This window comes from Chlorocebus sabaeus, chromosome 5 (assembly GCF_047675955.1).
Source record: "Chlorocebus sabaeus isolate Y175 chromosome 5, mChlSab1.0.hap1, whole genome shotgun sequence".
In the NCBI taxonomy this organism is placed as follows: Eukaryota; Metazoa; Chordata; class Mammalia; order Primates; family Cercopithecidae; genus Chlorocebus; species Chlorocebus sabaeus.
In genome coordinates this window covers 63,798,406-63,814,288 of record NC_132908.1, presented here as the reverse complement: position 1 = coordinate 63,814,288, position 15,883 = coordinate 63,798,406, and the positions used below count along the sequence as shown (strand labels likewise).

General features: G+C 46.8%; 1 protein-coding gene across 4 annotated transcripts; it reads right to left on the bottom strand.

Annotated features, from left to right (window-relative positions):
• Positions 1–3,482: 3,482 nt before the first annotated feature.
• On the bottom strand, positions 3,483–14,890 carry PDP2 (pyruvate dehydrogenase phosphatase catalytic subunit 2). Of its 4 annotated transcripts, none has more exons than XM_073015443.1 (2): positions 14,853–14,890; positions 3,483–9,780 (listed from the first exon to the last, which is right to left on the bottom strand). In XM_073015443.1, the coding sequence occupies exon 2, from the start codon at positions 9,751–9,753 to the stop codon at positions 8,164–8,166; it is 1,590 nt and encodes a 529-aa protein (XP_072871544.1). In that variant the 5' UTR covers positions 9,754–9,780; positions 14,853–14,890; the 3' UTR covers positions 3,483–8,163. The 4 variants fall into 4 exon arrangements, with proteins under 4 accessions (XP_072871544.1, XP_007991800.3, XP_007991797.3 ...); XM_007993609.3 differs by lacking the exon at positions 14,853–14,890 and adding an exon at positions 13,078–13,228; XM_007993606.3 differs by lacking the exon at positions 14,853–14,890 and adding an exon at positions 12,965–13,054.
• Positions 14,891–15,883: the final 993 nt, after the last annotated feature.

The following is a 15,883-nucleotide window of genomic DNA, read 5'->3' as shown; positions in this document are numbered from 1 at the left end:
GCAGGAGGAGTTGAGATCTGAGAGAGAGTAGGCTTTGGAGACTCCCCCCACAGACCACTCTCCCAGGGGCTAGGTTAATGGGGCTGCTTTGGGAAGCCAGGGCAGGTGGATCACCTGAGGTCAGGAGTTCCAGACCAGCCTGGCCAACATGGTGAAACCCCATCTCTACTAAAATACAAAAATTAGCTGGGTGTGGTGGCGTGTGCCTGTAGTCCCACCTACTCGGGAGTCTGAGGCACAAGAATCACTTGAACCCAGGAGGTGGAAGTTGCAGTGAGCCAAGATCACGTCACTGCACTCCAGCCTGGGTGACAGAGTGAGACTCCATCTCAAAAAAAGAAAAAATGAAAAAAAAGAAAAGAAAGAAAGAACTGGGGCTGGACATAGTGGCTCACACCTGTAATCCCAGCACTTTGAGAGCCTGAGGCAGGAGGATCACTTGAGGCCAGGAGTTCGAGGCTGCAGTGAGCCATGGCTGCGCCACTGCACTCCAGCCTGGGCAACAGAGCAAGACCCTGCTTTAAAAAAAAAAAATTGTCAGAACTGGAGCCCAGGCCTCTTCAGCCCCACTCCCCCACTCCACCCTCCCTCCCACTTCCTGCCTTGCTCCTCCCAGCTAGGTGATTTTCCAGATCAAGGCTGCTTGCTGGTAGAGAAAGTCAGGGGCCAATGGAGCAAAGACATTCAGACCCACACACGTCAGTAAAGGTTCATTCATCCCAGAGAGCCAGTTGGAGCACTGGTCACCAACAATTCAGAGGATCACTAAGCTGGGGACCATTTAAGGGCATTTAGTAGCATCAAGTAAAACGGAAACAGAAACTCTAGAGATGGGCTAGGCATAGAGGCTCACACCTGGAATCCTAGCACTTTGGGAGGCCGAGGCAAGAGGGTCACTTGAGGCCAAGAGTTTGAGACCAGCCTAGATGACAGGGCAAAACCCCATCTCTACAAAATACCAAAAAAAAATTAGCTGGGCATGGTGGCACACACTTGTAGTTTCAGCTACTCTGGAGGCTGAGGTGGGAGGCTGGTTTGAGCCCAGGAGGCAGAGGTTGCAGTAGAAAGATATGCCATTGCACTCCAGCCTGGGTGACAGAGCCACACTCTGTCTCAAAACACAAACGAACAAACAAACAAGTAAACAAAACCTATAGAGATGAAAGGTGAAAAATAAGTCTATAAATCTAATTCCTTCCCAGTCTATTTAAAGAGCTCAAACAGCTCAATTTAAAAATTGTTAATTCTGGCCAGGTGCAGTGGCTCACACCTGTAATCCCAGCACTTTGGGAGGCTGAGGTGGGCAGATCACCTGAGGTCAGGAGTTTGAGACCAGCCTGACTAACATGGAGAAACCCCATCTCTACTAAAAATGTATGGTGGCGCATACCTGTAATCCCAGCTACTTAGGAGGCTAAGGCAGGAGAATCGCTTGAACCTAGGAGGCAGAGGTTGTGGTGAGCTGAGATCGTGCCACTGCACTCCAGCCTGAGCAACAAGAGCAAAATTCCATCTCAAAAAAAAAAAAAAATTAATTCTCCCTGTGTTCACTTTATCATGTTCCAAAACAATGGGACATTGGCATGTGTATAAGTTAAATATATGTAGCTTTACTCGTAAGAGCCAAAGCATTATCAGAGTCCACAGAGCTATTTTATTATAATAATAATAATTACTATTATTATTATTGAGACTGAGTCTCACTCTGTTGCCCAGGCTGGAGTGTAGTGGCATCATTTTGGCTCACTACAACCTCCGCCTCCCAGGTTCAGGCAATTATCCTGCCTCAGCCTCTCAAGTAGCTGGAATTACAGATGTGCACCACCATGCCCATTTAATTTTCGTGTTTTTAGCAGAGACAGGGTTTCACCATGTTATCCAGGCTACTTTCGAACTCCTGACCTCAGGTGATCTGCCCACCTTGGCTTCTCAAAGTGCTGGGATTACAAGCATGAGCCACAAGGCCTAGCCTTATTTTATTATTATTATTTTTGAGACAAGGTCTCACTTGGCCGCACAGGCTGAAGTGGAGTGGTACAATCATGGCTCACTGAAGACTCCACCTCCAGGGCTCAAGCAACCCTCCCATCTCAGCCCCCTAAGTAGCAGCTGGGACTAAAGGAACACACCACTTTGCCTGGCTAAATTTTATTTTTATTTTTGTAGAGATGGAGGGGTCTCACTATGTTGCCCAGGCTGGTCTCGAACTCCTGGGCTCAAGCAATCCTCCAACCTTGGCCTCCCAAAGTGTTGGGATTACAGGTGTGAGCCACCACACTCTGCCCACAGAACTATGTTATTATCAGCAATAACCCCCAAAAAACCTTCTAGCTTCCTTTCAGTACCACCAACCTCTCCTCCCAGCCCCACCCATTCCAGGCCAAAATTGTGCAAAAAACTACATAATTATCCCTTTCTGAAAGCCCACTATTGGGACTTTGGACTTGGTTCAAATCCTGGCCCTACCACTGTGTCGTGGGTGTTTTTCAACCTCTGGGCATCAATTTGATCAAGCTGAAAAGGAGGGTTGGCTGGACATGATGGCATGAGCCACCGCACCCTTCCACTTCTGTCCACTTCTCTCTTCCAGGGGGTGGGGTAATGTGCCAAGTTGGTTTTAACGTCTCATGTTAAATAGTATGAAATTCTGGCAGGCTTTGGCCCTGAGTGTGTGGAGTCCCTCACGACAAAAGCCTTCACTTCTTTTCAGGTCTCCACACACATGGTTAACGCTAAACAATAATTTCCTGGGCAATAGCCGCCAAAACTTTGCAGAGCAGCATACTTCTCTTTTGGGTGGACTCTTGAACAGCCTAAAATCTTCCACGGTCAGATAAAAGTGGTGAAACAAAGGCTGGCCTAATCTACTAACCTAAGGACTGAAAAAAAAAAATGAGGATTCAAACCAAAAGAAACCAAATTTCTTTTTTTCTCTTACACTTACAAGTTTTAATTAAATATCTCTAATGGTTAGAAAATCAGTGTCAAATATGAACATTGGTATACAGCTTAAAATACAAATGTCAGTAATTATTAAAGAACATGATTAATAATTGTTCCAAGTAAATGCTAGATCATTATTTCCCAGGAGGCAAGTTAAGCGTCAGGTGCCTGAGGGATAAGGGACAGGGCTTCAGGCTCGGATAGCTGCACGGCTGTCCCAATGAGCTTTCCACTCAGATGGTGCCAGGGGCAGCTCTCATCACAGGCTGGCTCACTGGCCTTTATCCCCAGCTCCAAGGCAACACCAGAGCTTTTTCTGCCACAAGAGTCACATTTCAGAGTCAAATGATTCACTTTAAGATGAAAATTGCACAGCTCACTTCCAGAATATTCTAGTTTAACCTGGGAAGTTAAGACTTCCCAAAGGTTGAAGATAGGCCACTAGGGGCTGATGGACAAGAGTCAAGCCAGAGTCATTCTAAACACATTTTTGTTTTGTTCTGTATAATTAATTATACTGTATCTTTTTGAAGTAACTCAAGTTCAAACTCTCTATATTTCACTTATGTTTAAAAGATGCCAATTTGATTGTGTCTAAACTGAACTTTACCCAGTGGGCTGAATACTAAAGACCTTTTAGGTCAAAGGTACTTCTGGGAAAAAGATGTTTATATATTAATATACCTCAAAGTTTACATTTTCATTATAATAAATTAGCCTTAATGTTAACAAATAACATCTCAGAAAGTTGAATCTAAGTAACCTGATCTACCATGCTAATTTGACTTTGTTTTTTGTTTTTGTTTTTTTTGAGACAGAGTTTCGCTCATGTTGCCCAGGCTGGAGTGCAGTGGCACAATCTCGGCTCACTGCAACCTCTGACTCCTAGGTTCAAGGGATTCTCCTGCCTCAGCCTCCCAAGTAGCTGGGCTTACAGGCAAGCGCCACCATGCCCGGCTAATTTTTGTATTTTTAGTAGAGATGGAGTTTCACCATGTTGGTCAGGCTGGTCTCAAACTCCTGACTTCAGGTGATCCACCCACTTCAGCCTCCCAAAGTGCTGGGACTACAGGTGTGAGCCACCATGCACAGCCAACTTTTTTTTTTTTTTTTTTAATTCAAACTTTTTTTAGACACAGTCTTCTCTGTCACCCAGTCTGGAGTGCAAAGGCACGATCGCAGCTTACTCCGGCCTAGACCTCCTAGGCTCAAGAGATCCTCTCATTTCAGCCTCCCAAGTAGCTGAGACTACAAGCATGTGCCACACTCGGCTTTTTTTTTTTTTTTTTTTTTTTGTAGAGGCAAGATCTATGTTGCCCAGGCTGGTCTCATACTGTGCTCAAGCAAGAATTCTGTCTTGGACTCCCAAAGTGCTGGGATTACAGGTGTGGGCCACTGTGCCTAGCCACAGATTTGAATTTAGAATACTATCTTATCTATCCATTTTGACCAAGCCCCAGAATCAACAGAGATACAGTTATATATTTTTTAAAAATCTGGTGAGACGTGGTGGCTCATGCCTCTAACGCTAGCACTTTGGGAAGCTGAGGTGGGAGGATTACTTGAGCTCAGGAGTTCGCAGCCTGGCCAACATGGCGAAACTCTGTCTCTACTAAAAATACAAAAAATTAGTGGGGTGTGGTGGTGCATGCCTGTAATCCCAGCTACTTGGTAGCAGAAGCACAAGACTCACTTCAACCTGGGAGGCAGACGTTGCAGTGAGCTGAGATTGTGCCACTGCACTTCAGCCTGGGCGACTGAGTGAGACTGTCTCAAAAAAAGAAAGAAAGAAAATAAATCTAAATTATGCCAATATTATCAAACTTTCTTACCTAAAATCATATACAATTTTAAGCACCAAAGCATACTTTCTTCAAAAGTTATATCCAAAATATTAAATGTTCAATTTTATTTTTCAGTTCATTTTGAGTCTCAATACTGAAATCTTTGTATAAAAGCAATAATAAATGCTTTGAAAGACCTGACAAGTACCACTAACCTCCTCTCAAATCCCAGTGTCCTGAGGCAGTATCTCATGTGCTTCAAGAAGTCCAATGACAGCAGGATAGTGGTCAGGGAGACAGGAGTTTAATCAGGAGGTACTCCCCAGAATGTTCATGGAAAGAACTGATGATTCACAATGGAAAAAAAGCAAATGATAAATAAGCCTTTCTTCTTTCTCAATATTACTAATTAGAAAGCAGGAAAATCTATTAGGCAGAGAAACACCAGATATGCCTGGAGACACAGGTAAGGAGTCTGTGTTTTCTCAGCTATCTCACAAGTTAATGAATCAGGTACATTTATGACCCATGCTAGGCTCCAAAGTAAGATTCAGGTACTCTGTATACCAGTAAAGGCTTCAAGGGTACTCCAGGGTTTAGCCGGTATAAAGAATAAAGGACAAAGAAAATGTCAGACAACCAGCCTGGGCAACATAGCAAGATCATGTTTTTACCAAAACAATTTTTTTTTTAATTATCTGGGCCTGGTGGTTCATGCTGTAGACCCAGCTACTTGGGAGGCTAAGAGGGGAGGGAACATTGGAGTCTAGGAGTTTGACAGTGAGTTATAATGATGCCACTGCACTCCAGCCTGGGCGACAAAGCAAGACCTTGTCTCAAAAAAACAACAAAAAGTGAACGTCAGATAGAATCCTCAATTTTAGCAACAAACCCTCATGCTAGCAAAATGGAAGTGATTTACATTTTATTTTTAAGATCTAGGAGATGGGCTGGGTGGGGTGGCTCATGCCTATAATCCCAGCACTTTGGGAGGCCGAGGTGGGCAGATTGCTTGAGTCTAGGAGTATGAGACCAGCCTGGACAACATGACAAAACCCTGTCTCTACAAAAAATTTTAAAAATTAGCCAGGCATAGTGGTGCATAGTCCCAACTCCTCGGGAGGTTGAGGCAGGAGGATTGTTTGAGCCTCAGCTGCAGAGGTTGCAGTGAGCCAAGGTCATGACATTGCACTCCAGTCTGGTGACAGGGAGACCCTGTCAAGAAGGAAGGAAGGAATGAAAGAAATACAGAGAGAGAGAGAGAGAGAGAGAGAGAGAGAGAGAGAGAGAGAGAGAGGAGGGAGGGAGGGAGGAAGGACGGACTAAGAGATAAGATGGATTTTTTTTTTTTTTTTTTTTTTGAGACAGAGTTTCACTCTTGTTGCCCAGGCTGGAATGCAATGGTGTGATCTCAGCTCACCACAACCTCTACCTCCCAGGTTCAAGTGATTTTCCTGCCTCAGCCTCCCGAGTAGCTGGGATTACAGGCATGCACCACCACACCTGGCTAATTTTGTATTTTTAATAGAGATGGGGTTTCTCCATGTTGGTCAGACTGGTCTCGAACTCCTGACCTCAGGTGATCTGCCCGCCTCAGCCTCCCAAAGTGCTGGTATTACAGGCGTGACCCACCGCACCCGGCCAAGAAGGAATATTAATGGTTTCAGAATAAAAGGATCAAGGCTTAAATATTCAAAAGAGAATTTCTTAGATGAAAACACATGACTAAACAGTTGCACTGAAAAATGTACAGAGAAACACCACCAAATTAGAAGTATCCCAGCATTTGACTGAATGTAAGCTGGGACGTAGACAAAAAACAGGAAGCCAGACCTAGTTATTTGCTTTTCTTTTTAGTGGGTGGCATAAAGGGGTAAGTTGAGAAAAGGGATCAACAAATGTAGTTCAACTTAATTGAAGAATTCTGCCTGATGTAGTAGAAGCAAATAAAATTGTTGGTTTTGTGGGATTATATTTGTTCCCATTTAGGGACATACTTCCTGTTGTTTAAATGCCACAGCAACTCATGAGATGAAATTCATCTCCAAAAACGTATCCACATGACGAATTTCCAAGTAAATACAAAGAGTCTACAGCCCACAGAAACCATTACAAATTATTTTTTATTTTTGCCCCAACTCCTATACTAAATATGGTCTAAAGTTGAGGACTAGCAATGGTGGTTTATCCCACAGTCTTGGAGCAAGTGTCCCATCTGATAAGCCTCACTTCTCCCTCCTCCCCACCACCTCTCAGGAAAGGATTCAGAGAACCTTGGTTAGAAACTGTTGTCCTTAAGCCTTTTGTGTTTTCACCTCTGCAGATAGAGGTTGAATCTTAAGTCCACCATCTGCTAAATAAACCTGTCCTGTCTAGACATCTATCACCACAACTACCATATGCAATCGCATTTTCTCCTTTCCTGCAGCCATAGGAAGCAGGAACATGTGAAAGATTCTTTCAGACAGTATTTTGTAGTTGGCAGGTGCAGGGTAAATGAGGGATTCAGCATAGCAGAGGTAGAAGGATTGTGTGGAATTGACAGAAGAATGTTTGAGAGGTATAATCAGAAAGCTTTAAATGCTGTGAATCAACCCCCAAAGGCTCAGCCCAGGAGGAAATTTTACTAATGCAGGAAAGGTCAGGAGTTAAGGCATAGACTAGTTACCTACTAGCATGGCTCAAAGTTTCTGGAATGGGACTCAGTAGAGGGAACCAAAAGCTGCAACAGTAAATTCAGCTGGTCCAGAGGCATAGATCCTATCAGCTGAAAACTAAAACAAGTCATTCCAAGCATGCTTATAGTAGGCGTGTTTGCAAGCTTAAGGATTCAGTTTTAAAGTAAACGAAAACAGAGCTAGAATGTAGTATTACAAAATTTCTCACAACCATAATCACACACAAAAAAGTTAGGATATTGCATAGAAAAGTGTCCTGTAGTATACTTTGTAAACCTAGGCCTTAGTAATTTAAATAAAAGACAAACAAATAAAATATCTCTTCATAATCTAGAAGTCCATGATTGTGAATTCAGGAGAATTATCGAATTTGCAGATTTTTGTGGCAAGACCTCACAAGATCCTGAAGTTCTTTATTCTCAGAATCATGATTAAATTTACCCTTTGAAGGCTCAAGGCTGACACAGTTTCACATCTTTATCAAACGACTTGGGTTACATAAGCCCAAACCAATTCTATAGACTTTATGCTCTGTCCTCTCTGCATATAAGACTTGATCAGACATACATGGACATGAAATCACTGCTATTTCACTGTTTTTTAAAGCTAGGCTGTTTGTTTCTTTCCTCCTGTTAGTCTATTTAGCAAATTAAACCTGCCTGCGCTTTTAATAGTAAGGTTTGGATAGCTAGTTTAAGAGTAAGTGAAACGTTTTAGAAGAGCATTTATGTTAACCTTGACAATAGGATGGGAGATTCTTAACCCCCCTTGTAATATGCACCGATTGATTCTGAGTTAAAATATACCACAGTGACAGTGATATCATCCCTGTACATCCTCGCCAAGTCCTCTGGCAATGTCAGCATTGCCGCCAGCCGCTCTGCCTCCATCTCCCCATACTCATTGTTCCCAATTGCGTGTCTGATCAGCCGCGTGGCTGCGTTTTGGTCAGCCTCGTGGAGCCCGCTGGCTTTCCTCTGCAGCAGCAGGCTCTGCATGAGCCCCAAGTTGGCAGGTCTCTGGGCCAGGTCTGTCTTGTGCTGATCTGCCTCAGTCAGGTGCCCCACTACCAGCCTTACGACGTCCTCATTGCTCAGCATGTCCCACAGGCCATCTGAGGCCAGCACAAGGAACTTATCCTGGGGCCTCAGCCTGTGGTATGTGACCTCAGGCTCAGCAGTCAGGTAGGGTGGAGTGTAGTAGTGTGGGGGTGTGAACTGGTAAATGTTGAGGGCCTCAGTATTGAAGCCCCTCTCCAGAACGCTGCGCTGCAACTCTTTACTCCACTTCAGCTGAACATCCCCAAAGGCCCTGCAGGGGATGAGGACACCCAGCAGCCTGTCCTCCATGATGATTGTCCTGTCCTCTGACTCAGGGTGCTCCCTCTTTAGCCGGGACAGCTCGGCCTGGTTCCAGGCATTGTGGTCACGGGTAAGGGGCAGACAAGACCACATGCCATTGTCCTCCTGGACACCAAGGATGGCTCGGCAGTCACCAGCATTTGCCACGTGCAAGTGAATTCCATCAACATGGGCCATGCAAGCTGTTGCCCCAGAGAAAGCAACCTGGAGTGACAGGTTCCTTGTCACTTCATCTTCCAGAGGGGCCTGGATTTCCAGCGAGATGTCAGAATCCAGTCTCTGGAAGGAGTACATCAATGCTTCTTCAATGCTTAGTCCCATTTCCATATGCAAGTCAAGCAGTTCCTGCCAATAGACACGGAGGTGGTCAAGATGCACGGATGTGACATCCTTGTAGATACTGTCCCCTGGGTGCTTGAGCCAATGCAGGATGGGCAGCAAGGGTTTCATGCTTTCCATAGCTCCCTCCATGTGCTCCAGGGTCTGGTGGGACATCAGGGACACTGCCACATAGTAGAAGAGCCTCTCACTCACTGCTTGGGCACATGCATGACCACCATGTCCATCGAAGATGCCAAACATTAGTCCATTGGTTTGCAGGCAGGAGGCTACACCTCGCCGGTCCTCCACTGGTGAATTGGCAGCCAGCTGATTGCTCTCAAACCGCAACACTGAATTTGGAACTCTACTTTCAAGGTCAAGAATCTTGTGGGCTGATTCGCCAGCTCGAAGCACTTCGTTTATCTGCTCAGGGCTGAGTTGCAAGTGAAAATCATCTTCCTCTGTTGATGTGTGTCTGTAGGCTTTGCACAGAGTGAAGCCACCACATGGGGAACTGTTTAGGGTGGGTGGCACCCGGGAAAAGAGCCTCCATTTTAATTTATTCCTATTTGAGACATACCTGGAGTATAAGCGTCTGCCCCCTTGCAGTGTGGCAATGCTGTTCCTTGTAGAATTTAAGATCCAGTAGGACACAGTACTTGACATTCTGAAACTATACCAGCAAATGTGTTCCTGCAGCAAAACAAGGATATTTTTAAACCTAAAAATTAAAAAGTTGAAGTTTCAAATTTAATTTCTTAAACATACTGACTTCTGAAAACATTTGCTAATATCCTGAACAAAAATGACTTAGAATAAACTATTTAAAATACACTAAACTCACTCTCACCAGCAGACTATAAGTGTTCATTTAAATATCTGCTTCGGGGGCCGGGCGTGGTGGTTCATGCCTGTAATCCTAGCATTTTGGGAGGCCAAGGTGTGTGGATAGCTTGAGCCCAGGAGTTCGAGACTAGCCTGGGCAACATGGTGAAACCCTGTCTCTCAAAAAAAATTAAAAAAAAAAAAAAAAATTGCCAGGCATGGTGGTGTGCACCTATAGTCACAGCTACTTGGAAGGCTGAGGTAGGAGAATCATCTGAGCCTGGGAAGTTGAGGCTGCAGAAAGCAGTGATTGTGCCACTGCAGTCTAGCCTGGGCCTCTTGCTAAAGAGGGAGTAAGACCCTGTTTCGAAAAAAACAAAAACAAAAACAAACAAATAAATACATAAATAATCTGTTTTGGGCATAGTGGCTCATACCTATAACCCCAGCCACTCCAAAGGCTGAGGCGGGAGGATCACTTGAGCCTGGGAGTTCCGAGACCAGCCTGCGCAACATAAGGGGACCTGGTTTCTACAAAAAATTTTCTTACAAATTAGCTGGGCATGGTGGCACACACCTATAGTCCCATTCACTTGGAAGGCTGAGGTGAGAGGATTGCTTAAGCCCTGGAGGTCAAGGCTGCAATGAGCTGTGCTCCTGCCACTGCACTTCAGCCTGGGCGACAGAGCAAGACCCTGTCTCAAAAAATAAATTATATATATATATATATATATGTATTTCCCCACTAGTCTATAAACTCCATGACTCAAGCAACTATGGCTGCCTTACTCACCAATAGTTTTCCAGTGCCTGGACCTGTACCCGGCACACACTAAGTCCTCAAATACTGGCTAAATATGACATTTTCAGAGGCCCAATAGAACACTAGCTGTGATACTATCTTGTGTAGCATCAGACACACTGCTGATGAGGTAACACTCCAGTTATCTATTGGTGGAATGGGAATATTAGTCTTAGAAGGTTTTGTGAGAATTTAATAAAATATGACCCTTCTACTAAAAAAAAAAAAGTAGTTATTATTTTCATCATTAGGTATATACCCCTCTAGTCATTCTGCACTTTTTTTTTTTTCTTTTTTTTGAGACGGAGCCTGGCTCTGTGCCCAGGCTAGAGTGCAACGGTAAGATCATGGCTCACTGCAGCCTTGCCCTTCTGGCCTCAAGGGATCCTCCTGCCTCAGCCTCCCAAGTAACTGGGACTACAGGCATGTGCCACTATGCCTAGCTAATAGACAGGGTCTCCCTGTGTTGTCCAAGCTGGTCTCAAACTCCTGGGCTCAAGCAATCTTCTGCCCTTGGCCTCCCAAAGTGCTGAGATTACAGGTGGGAGCTACCACACCCTGTCATTCCGTACATATTTTTGTAGAGTTGTAACCACAACTTTGAATCTGGTTTTCTGATAAGAGTATTTTTTCACATCTGATGGCTACATTTTGGCATAAAGAATTGCAACTTACTTAACTATTCTCTACTGCTGGAGATTTAGAGGTTGTTTCCACTACTTGCTCTTTATTAATATAAAATACCAAACTGGACTGGGCACAGTGGCTCATGCCTATAATCTCAGCATTTTGGGAGGCCAAGGCAAGAGGATCACTTGAGGCTAGGGAGTTTAAGACCACCCTGGGTGATACAGGAAGTGCTGGGCGCGGTGGCTCACACCTGTAATCCCAGCACTTTGGGAGGCCGAGACGGGCGGATCACAAGGTCAGGAGATCGAGACCATCCTGGCTAACACGGTGAAACCCCGTCTCTACTAAAAATACAAAAAAATTAGCCGGGCGTCATGGCGGGCGCCTGTAGTCCCAGCTACTCAGGAGGCTGAGGCAGGAGAATGGCGTGAACCCGGGAGGCGGAGCTTGCAGTGAGCCGAGATCACGCCACTGCACTCCAGCCTGGGTGACAGAGCAAAGACTCCGTCTCAAAAAAAAAAAAAAAAAAAAAAAAAAAAAAGGAAGTGCCCTATCTCTACAAAAATTTTGAGATTAGCTGGGCATGGTGGTACGTGCCTGTAGTCCCAGCTACTCAGGAGGCTGAGGTGGGAGGATCCCTTGAGCCCAGGAGTTCAAGGCTGCAGTGAGCTATGATCACACCACTGCACTCTAGCCTGGCCGACAGAGCCGGATCTGTCTCTAAAAACAACAACAACAAAACCCCCCCCAAACTGTACTGCCTTATGCAGTAACCTTTTCTCTATTTAGGTTTTATCCTAGTTATTTCCCAAACAAGGAGTCAGTAGGTCCAAGGGTGTAGACTCATTGCCAAACTGATTTCCAAAAGCTTCACATCTGCCTCCGCAAGGGGGTGACGAGTTTCCTAGTCCCTTCACTAGCCTCTGGTGGTACTTTTCCTTGGAATAAAATAAATAAAATAGAAAAAAAAAAAAAAAAAGAACAAAACCTTGACCCATTATAATGAGCTTTTCTGCGGTTTCATGTATGAATCCTGCCCTCGGGATCTCGAGATCATTTGTCGGGATCTCAAGAGCTCCCAGGACTGAGGACCGTCCCCTCACTTCCCCACCCCTGCCAGCCCACCCCGCAGAAGTCGGGGCGGGGGCGGTCGGTCCGGGAGCAGAGGGTGCCTGACGCTCTGGCCCTGCAGTCACGGCAGACATTGGTGCAGGGCGATCCACCGCAGCCGGGACACAAACCATTTTGCATCCTTAAAGAAAACAGACAGGTCCCAAGTTCAAATCTCTGACTACAGCCTCATCGCTAAGTGCACGGACTCCGGAGCCCACCAAAACCGATCTGCCTAGAACTCCGAGGGCCGTACCCCAGCTGGGTGCCCCCGGGCGACCCGCTTGGTGCCTCTGAGCCCCGGCTTGCCAGCCTGTAAAACAGGGGCGCGCAGTCGGGACACAGAGCTCCAAGGGGTGCTCGAAGGGCCAGAGCAGCTAGTGGGGTGCCTCGGTAGGTAGCCAAGGGTCCTCGGCGAGCCCGCGGGCCCACGTGGCGCGCGCACGTGAGTGGGGTGACCGTGGTCGTAGGCCCAGCTGGTCCCTCTCTGCCGCGGGCCCGCCCCCTCACCTCAGCTCTCCGCCCAGTCACCTGAGCCGGTGCCGCAGGCCGGGAGGGTCAGGCGCCGGCGAGGCCTGGCGGAGAAAGAGGTGTCCACATCCCCCGCTCGTTCCCTTCCCTACCTGGGACCCTCGCCCACTTTCCACCAGCTGGCGAGGCCACAGCCGCCTGCTCGGTCGGGTCAGTCCCGCGCCTGCGCACAGTGCCACAACTGCGGCCACCAGGTCCTCACCTCACCCAGGCAGTCCCTAGTCAGGACCCAGCTCCAGAAGGAAGCGCCCTCCCGCCAGCCCTGGTTGGCTCAATTGCGGAGGCGGGCCCTTGATGGACAGAGTTATTGCCCAATGGTTACAGAGGGTGAGAGGCAGGCAGAAAGGCGGGACCCGGGAGGGGCCAACACCGCCTCTTACCGCTGCCTGGGTGCTGAAAGTGTTCGAGCGCGGGGCTACGGGACCAGGCAATCACGTGCCTGAGATCGCCAGCTACGTGGCCGATCTGCACACCCCGAACCCAGCGGCCTCCCCAATTCCTCACCGTTGTTAGAACACCCCACTGCTTCCTCTCCATTTCGGTGTCGACCACTCCAGAACCCTCTCCTAAGCGCCACACCCTGGTATCCAACCACCTGGACACCTGCCTCTGGAGGCCCCTAGGCGCCTCAAACATAACTTCCCCCAAACTCAGCTCCTGCCAAACTTGCTTTTTCTCTTCTCTCCTAACCCAGTAATGGACCCACCATCTGCTCAGAGACCCAAGCCAAACCCCTGACTTGGGTCTTGACTCCTTTCTCTCCCTCACCCTCTCTTTTCAATTATCTAATCCTGTAAATCCGATCTCCTAAATTTCTCTCCCCTCATCCATCCAGCGACGCAGCCACCCTATTCCAAGCCTCTCACTTGGTTTTCCGGTTTTCCCTCCTCCACCTTTGACTTGGTCCTAACCCCAGAGCAGAACAGCCAGAATGACGCCCCTGCCCCTTTTTTTCGTGGTTGGAGGGTAGAGACAAGGTCTTTCAATGTTGCCCAGGTTGGTCTCAAACTGCCGGGCTCAAGCGATCCTCCCACCTCAGCCTCCCCAAAGTGCTGGGATTACAGACGTGAGCCATCACGCCTGGCAGAATGACACTTCTAAAACTCAAATTCCAAGGCCGAGCGCGGCGGCTTCCGCCTGTAATCCCAGCACTTTCGGAGGCCGAGTTGGGCGGATCACCCAAGTCAAGAGTTTGAGACCAGCCTGGCCAACATGACAAAACCCTGTCTCTACTAAAAACATAAAAATTAGCTGGGAGTGGTGGCGCGTGCTTGTAGTCCCAGCTGCTCAGGACGCTGAGGCACGAGAATCATTTGAACCAGGGAGGTGGAAGTTACACTGAGGCAAGATCATGCCACTGCACTGCAGCCTGGGAGACAGAGTGAGAGTCCGTCTCAAAAAAAAAAAAACAGAAACAAACCAAAAAACCCCTCAAATTCCTGCCCTAAAGTCTTTAGTGGTTTCCCACAAGCCATTAAGCTTTGAACTGACCATTATATTGGCCTACTACTGACAATTAACCCAGTATGGCTGGTGGCTGGTAGGTTGAGAGAGACAGAGAACCCTGATAATCCAGATAATCCCTCCGTCCCTTCTGGTCCTAACATTGTGGAATTCTCGTGATCACCTGCTTCCTTATAAATTATTTTAACAGAACTCTTGTAACTATGATAAGTCAGATGGAGTCCTTCCCTGGAGACAGAGAAAAATGGAAGACAACTAGAAAAAGCCCTGAGAATGTGGTCTTCCAGAAGGAGGACACACTGGCTTACCTGGGGAGCCTGGCCAGCCTTCTGGACCCAAGGACATGATTGCAATAAAACTGCTCCTGTCAGACTTGCCCTTGTATATTTATAGTTCCACTCACCCTTAGCCCTTTCCAGAAGTTCAAAGTCAGGATTTGCAATATCTGTCTTCCTGCATAATAAGAGGACTGTTTCAGACTCAAACTAAAAGTAAGTCTAAGGGTTTCTAATAAATGAGTGCAAGAGAATGCGAAAGCACACTTCCGCCTTCCCCCCCCTGCCCCCCGCAGACAGGTCATATAGGGTCACAACGGGTTACCCTTCCGGACAGAGGCAGCAGTGTTTAATTATTCAATCTGCAGGCGTTACGGGTGCCCACAAGGTGTCAGGCCCTGGACTGACTGCTGAGACACGCAGATGGCTGCCCCCGCCACTTTCCTGAGAAAAATTACATCATTCCACCAAGTCTGAAACCACCGAGTTTTTCTAAGTTACCACACACACCCACTTCCAAAGTAAAAATGCACCCTGGAGGATTTTATGTGCACTGGAACTTTCATTTCAAGGCTATAACCAATTCAGTCACCCTATATAGGATGGCCAGCCCAAGTCCCTCACTGGATCTCTCAAGTTTCCTTGTCCCAAGGTCTTATAAGCAAATACGAAGGAAAAGGATTACTTATCTCTCCTTCAAGAAAGGGAAAGCATAGCTCAATCGGCAGGTTTTTTTTTTTAATTTTGTTTTTGTTTTGAGACGGAGTCACACTCTGTTACCCAGGCTGGAGTGTAATAGTGTAGTCTTAGCTCACTGCAACCTCTGCCTCCCTGGTTCAAGCAATTCTCCCGGCTCAGCCTCCCAAGTAGCTAGGACTACAGGCATGTGCCTCCATACCTGGCTAATTTTTGTATTTTTAGTAGAGAGGGGATTTCACTATGTTGGCCAGGCTGTTCTTGAACTCCTGACTTCGTGATCCGCCCACCATGGCGTCCCAAAGTGCTGGGATTACAGGCGTGAGCCACCGTGCCCAGCCGTTCAATTGGCATTTTTAGAGAAAAGATGTAAAAATATTCAGCCTCACTCAAAACCAAAGAAATGGCCAGGCATGGTGGCTCATGCCTGCAATCCCAACAATTTGGGAGGCCGAGGCAGGTA

What these genes read in the sequence shown, in the direction of transcription:
- PDP2 (XM_073015443.1), bottom strand. Translation starts at nt 9,753, where the DNA reads ATGTCAAGTACTGTGTCCTACTGGATCTTAAATTCTACAAGGAACAGC.